This window comes from Pinus tabuliformis, chromosome 9 (assembly GCF_031772625.1).
Source record: "Pinus tabuliformis cultivar Carrire ecotype Pingquan chromosome 9, CPIR1, whole genome shotgun sequence".
NCBI lineage: Eukaryota > Viridiplantae > Streptophyta > Pinopsida > Pinales > Pinaceae > Pinus > Pinus tabuliformis.
In genome coordinates, this window is record NC_142307.1 from 1,705,199,679 (window position 1) to 1,705,206,476 (window position 6,798).

Genomic DNA, 6,798 nt, shown 5'->3' on the forward strand with positions numbered 1-6,798 from the left:
ACTGAGAAAGATCCAATATATTTAAAATCCACCAAAACCATCAGATCCTGACTCGATTATATTTCCCATACTAGAACTACCATGTCAAAGATATGTCTTATCAACAGTTTGCCCACTTCTTTTCATTAATGTTAGTAATTGGGTCATAATCTAGAGGGTGTTCATGTATCCCTTTATCTAGGATCCCCATCTGTATTAAAATCTGATCTGTCAACAAGTAACATTACAATCCACTAACAAATTTACCTCTGAAGAGTTGGATAAAATGTGCAAAAATTATATGCCATCAATAACAATTAACAGATCCCCCATTATTACAGCTAAAGGCTTGGGAGTAATTAAACCTTGGTCAAAGTTAATCATAATATCTATAAACAAGCGTTGCAGTTAGATCAGACTTTGATCCTTGTGTGATAGCATTAGATCCCACATTAGGGCATTCCTAGCCTTGAAAAGGATAAAAAATTTCCAGCTCAAGATAAAAAAAACTAAACAATGATAAAGTGTTAGTCTTCAATCAACATTAATAAAACACTGCTAGACCAAATCAACTCAGGCTTATAGAGAAAGGACATATTCCTGTTATATATGAACCAGACTGACTAGTAAACCTGTCAGCATTTCATAATTGTATTCGAATCCAAAACTGCAATGTTGTTAACAAACATATTCCCTTATGATATAGCAAAAGCAAAGAATAAATTAGATTACCACCACCGCATTCATCTTACAAAGTTTGGAAAATGTCTAAAGAAAGGCTTCTCTATTTGCAAAGATATCTATGAATGCATGATTAAATGCATTATAGGCTCTTTGAAGCAGTGAATGAGGGATGCAAGAGGTTGAACTCATCTTTGACTTCAAGAGGTGATGCAGTTTCATTCCTTGTCCGTTTGACTTTTGCCGTATTCAGACTCTTGTGCTTGAAACCATAAATCTGAAGTATTTGGTTGTCTGCAAAATTGAAGGCCCTTTCCATACTCTTCAGACAGCGCTCAACAGGATAATCTCCGTAGCTACCACAAGGCTTGCATCCCACAAAATGAGTGACAAAAGGCCACCTTTCATCTCCAAGTCCAGGATGGTAGGTACGGATCATGTCCTCGTACTTGTCCACCACAACAACCCAAAAACCATGAAGAAAATATGAGCTTTCCAGAAACACTTTGTCACCCCAGAGCTTTTTTTGAGAGATCAATAAATATATCAGGGCAGATTGATCATCTGCCTCAAATGCCGGTCTACCCTCCAAATGAGCAGTCAAAACCCTCCCCGCTTCTTCTCTGATCTTACCCTTTGGACCCATTGGTGCCCATGCATCCAATATATCTAAAGACCATTGACAGTTCCGAATAAGGAAGCTGCCAGTATTCAATCCGATCCAAGACTGTTTGCCATAAACCAAATTCTCCCAGCCATGGAGAACAAAATTATAGCTCTTGTATTTATCCATCGGCAGCTCAAAAACCATATCAGTGAACATAGCATCACTGTCCATCCACCATATCCATTCCACTTCTGGATGTGACAACATAAGCCTTCGGAGCAGAGGCAACTTGGCCCAATAACCAGCCATCTCCTTATCCAAATGAGCCATGTTATAGACAATCTCAATGCCATGAAGCCTGCAGTAATCAATCTTGTTCTTGATTCCCTTTAGCAAATAATGATCTCCAACTGAGCTATCACATGGGTTGGGTTGGGACCCAGTGACAAGCAAAATCCTAGGTTTTCCATTCACATAACTGGGAAATTGAGGATTGTCCTTGATCCAAGTTATTCTTTGCTGATCCCAGTCACTGATCCGGGGTCCCAAAGTATAAGTTACATTAGGATAGGTTGCATTACTATCAATCTGCATCCCCAGCTCATTCTCTTCATCAGGATCTTCCTTCCTCCTGATCTCTTCTAGCGCCCTGGCATTTTCCTCTGCCACCTTTTGGCTTGCTCCACCATCCCCCGTACCCTGGCCACCCAAATTGCCAACTCCTATGGTGCCCCTCAAAACGAGTATCGTTACGAAACCACACAAAATTGTAATTTTCAAATTGTTAAACGTTTTCTGAATCGACCTCGCTTTGGGCAGAGCTAAAGATCTACCATTTGCAGGCCCCCTCACAGAAGGTAGACCCCTCTTGACGCTCTCCCTCATTGAAACCCCAAAAAAACACAATCCCAGATCCCTTTATCTGCTATTCTATATATCTATGTTTTAAACAAAATTACAGAAACCCAAACAGGCCTCTTACCTGAATGATCCTGCTGATGACCTCCAAAATTTATATAAAACACGAACTGCTAGTGCCTAGGCCAAGCCAACTGACAGAGTGGATCCAGATTTGTTTATTCAATGAAACTTCTCTAAATAAAACTCTCACAGCTAAAAGCAGTGGGACCCACCTCTCATCTCCCACAGCCAGGGCTGCCAGACACCAGATCTGGTCCTCCGGTGCCAAAATTATCGAGTACCCAACAGTGAAAATCAGGTTAAGCTGCCTCTGAGATCACTATCTCAGTATGCCCACCATCAATCGTACTCCTCTACATCAAGCACCATGTTGTCCATTCCCAATCTTGGACGTCACCAGAGTATGAAGTTCCAAATAGGCTGGATGGTGAGGGATTTATTCATAGATGAGCGCACATGAATAACAAGTAATTGCCCTTATTATTGTTGTTTATCTGGATCCTCTACTACTCGGGTCGAGGGTACAATGGCGCCCCTCTGTCTCCTGTTTCACGGGTCTACCGGAATTTAACTACTTTTGCCATTCAACGGTCCTTCCTTCTACCAACGCCGCTGATTTTGGGAACATGCCCGACGTGGGAAATAGTTGAAGCCAACTAACGAATGATTCCGCTGTATGGTGTTTATATTATTCTAGATTACTGACTGGCGGTGCAATTAGGGATGAGGCCTAGGCGATTCTTAGGTTCGGCTACCTATGTTGGGTTTAGGTTTGTTATGAGACGGTTTACTTTGGAAGGTCACGAGTTAAAGATTAAAATTAACGTAAAATTCAATATCAAAGATCAAAGTATGTTTGAGTTAATGAGAAATGTTTAATAATTACAATTTCAAGATCAAAGTAAAAAAGTTTTAGAGTCATGAGTTTAAGATCAAAGCATGTTAATTTAGCGAAAAATGTTTAATGGTGTGAAGTTTTTTTAATATAAGATAAAAATGATAAAGTTCTTTTGCTTTGTGTGTATGGGGGAGTAGAATTGATGGCTACTTTATTATTTATTTATATATAAAATAAATAAAAGTCAAAAATGTATATTTATAAAAATATAGGTAAGAAATGAAAGTATATATTTGTATATTTGTATTTCTTGGTTTTATAAAAGTATAGATAAGTATAATTGTATTAGTCTCATTTTATGATATTAATCACATTGATGGAGGTTTCTTGTTAGTTTCTTGGATATTTTTTGTTAGGGAGTCTCACTTCTTTTTGGTTGGATGATTGTGCTTGTTGTTTGGTGGTCTTCTCACATGTACTTACCTTGTTGGTCATTATTACACTTTTGGATGTTTGTGGAGCATATTGTCTCATCATGATATGGTCAAATATGATTATCTTAGATATGGATGATGGTTTTAGTCCCCCAAGGAGTTAGATGGTGGTGGTGGTAAGGTGTAAATGTTTCATAACATTATTGTTGATATTTCTTAGTAACTTTATGGGTGGACGTATGATATTGGTGGCATTATAATAGTTTGTTCTACACGGCTCTCATGTGGAACATACTTGATGATTGGATGGGTTAGCACTTCTTTATATCCACTTCTCTTATGATGTTGTTATGGTGAGATTATTCATGTTGCTTTTGTGGGATTTTCTTATGCAATTTAACTTTATGGTGTAATAGTTGTTAGACATCAACTGCCTTCATTGAGGAGCTATTTCATAAGTTTGAGTTAGAAGGGGTGTACTACATGTGTTTTGTTAATGATCTAACATTTTCCTAAGGTTGGAGGATAATTTTTTATGTAATAATCCTTGGTGGTGGTGCACCTTAAGTTGGGTTTTATGTTTTATTGTTAGTATGACAGTGTTTTTTTGGTAGAATGTCTTTTATTTACATGGTGCAACACTTGATTAGAGTGCACCCCTCACTACCATACATGTTTGTGGTGATTTAATAACTTGGTGACCGATTGGAAGGGATTATGGATGTATTTGAGCATTAAACTTTGTTCACACATGTTGAGGCTAATTTAAATGTTTAGTTATTAAATTAATCTAATTTATTTGAATTAAGATAAATAGTTTGGGCATCCTACTTCATCATCTTCTTTTTCATACTTGAAGGAGTTAGTTGGGGTAGGTTGAAACTTTTTGGTGGTGTGCCCCTCTTCTTGGACAAAATTTCCAAGCCATGCAATATTTTATTTTTTTCATGGAAAGGTTAGCACACTTCTTTATAACACACTTCCTTGGGTTCATTAATCTAATTTAAATGTTTAGTTATTAAATTAATCTAATTTATTTGAATTAAGATAAATAGTTCGGGCATCCTACTTCATCATCTTCTTTTTCATACTTGAAGGAGTTAGTTGGGGTAGGTTGAAACTTTTTGGTGGTGTGCCCCTCTTCTTGGACAAAACTTCCAAGCCATGCAATATTTTATTTTTTTCAATGATCCAGGTGGATGTTGATGGCCACCCACCTATCCCATTTGGACCCCCACAACTGTCTCTTTCAGTTTTTCTGTTTCCTTAATTATAGCACAGTTTACTATTTTTAGCAGTTTTTTGGGTCTTAAACTTCCGGAGCCGTTTTGAGGCCCTGAACGACGTTTTTTGGGAAATCCACCGCTAGCGATTTTTCTGTCTAAAAATTGTCTTTTCCGTCATAGTCCTCGGAGAGATATTTCCAACGGGCTATCATGCGCGTCAAACGGAGATAGTACGACCAATTCGCGACCCCGGGAAGTTGATGTACCAACTTACTCAAAAAACGGGGCCCACAATTTGGCGTTTCATCTTATAGGGTTAGGTTTTGGAATGTGAAGGGTTTTCCATTGTTTCTCAACAATAAATAGGCCCTCGAGCCTCATTGTAACACAGTTTTTGGAGAACAGTTCAGAGGCATGTAGCCGACACATCTCTTCTCAGAGATAAGCTACCATAGCCCTAGCTGGGTTATTTCCATTTCTATTTGTAAGCATATTTCAGTATTTTACAGTAATGAAATGAAGTATTATTTCCGCTGCATATTTGTCTTTATGGTTATCTCTGTATTTTATTGCGTTCTTGTTTAAATCCGGATCAGCATCCTACTTCATCATCTTCTTTTTCATACTTGAAGGAGTTAGTTGGGGTAGGTTGAAACTTTTTGGTGGTGTGCCCCTCTTCTTGGACAAAATTTCCAAGCCATGCAATATTTTATTTTTTTCATGGAAAGGTTAGCACACTTCTTTATAACACACTTCCTTGGGTTCATTGGACATCTTTATGACACGACATATGGAGGAGTATTTTATTTATGAATTCTAACCAACTTAGCACACTCCCTCAGATTCATTTCGCATGGAGAATAGCATATTATTCTTTTGATCTTCATTGGAGAGCACCCTCACCCTATTGAATTGACACATATATTATTTCTTTTGAGGTGTTTATGGAGGGAATTTATTAGGAGGTGTGTGGCATACTTGCGGAAGTACCTTACATGTGACTTTTGCATGCATGTTACTTGATCTTCTTTCTATTCTTAGGAATTATCTTTGGACGACACACATGTTGAAGGTTTCTTCCTTTTTTTTTGAGATTGTCTTGGAGAGCATATTCAAGGTTTGACCACAAACCTTTTCATGGAGTGCTCCATCTAGTTACCAATTTGCACATCCATCAATGAGTACTTGCACGTTTACACAATGCTTTTATGGATACTTGTTATTCTTAGAGGTGGTTATAAAGCATTCTCCTATGAGGATTATTATATCATTTTACTACTCATGCATCTTGCAAGGCACATTTTGTGATCCCTCATAGGTGGGCCCTTGAGCATATCCTCCTAGGTCGAACAATATTTTATTATATTTTGCATGTAACCATTCTTTGAGGTTGAATTATATGCGAACCCATTTAGCATTCTACTTGGTACAATACATATTTTATATGGATGGTGCATCCTCTCTTATAGGTTATTGTTCATATTATTGCCTATTTTTAGATTAGGATAATCTTTCTTGAAGAGGCTAGCATTAACATGTCTTGATATTGTTTAACTAATCAAATATTTTACTTTATGTTAACTTGCCATGGAGTTAGTTAGAAAGATAATAACTTTTATTGTTTGAAAAGCTTAACTCTGTACAAAGAGGAGTTCCTCTCCATCTCTTTAGTGATTGGTAATTGAAAATTTAAGCGTCAAAGAAGGGATAAAGTATCAAGCTAGGAATTGAAACTTGATGAAGCTTATTTGTGCTACCACTTTTAAATATTAATGACATATTGAGGTATTGATCCACTCTAATTATGGTTTATTTATGCTTTCTAATTTGTTGTTCATGTTCTTGTAGATTTTTCTTGATGTCATAATTTTATAAAGGTTTGGTAATGAATTTATTCATCTAGGGGTAAAGCAATTAAAGGAGGCTCTCCCTTGTGCTTTGTTTGTTGTCTTATTTACACACGTGTTATCCTTTATTCTATCAACTAAGTTGCAAATTTGGAAGCACATTGGAATCACAAAGTAACGCTTTTACAATTTGATTAATGAGTGGCAATATTAGCCCTCCAAGTCTAGTTTTTTACCATACATTTACAGTGAATACTCAAAGTTC

The 6,798-nt window shown here is 37.1% G+C and overlaps 1 protein-coding gene across 1 annotated transcript; it reads right to left on the reverse strand.

Annotated features, from left to right (window-relative positions):
- Window positions 1–479: 479 nt before the first annotated feature.
- On the reverse strand, window positions 480–2,845 carry LOC149155459 (putative xyloglucan 6-xylosyltransferase 5). The gene has a single exon (XM_089445556.1). The coding sequence runs from the start codon at window positions 2,150–2,152 to the stop codon at window positions 803–805; it is 1,350 nt and encodes a 449-aa protein (XP_089301682.1). The 5' UTR covers window positions 2,153–2,845; the 3' UTR covers window positions 480–802.
- Between the last annotated feature and the right edge of the window lie 3,953 nt (window positions 2,846–6,798).

Bases quoted from the DNA above. Each gene is read 5' to 3' on its own strand.
- LOC149155459 (XM_089445556.1), bottom strand. From the start codon at position 2,152: ATGAGGGAGAGCGTCAAGAGGGGTCTACCTTCTGTGAGGGGGCCTGCA.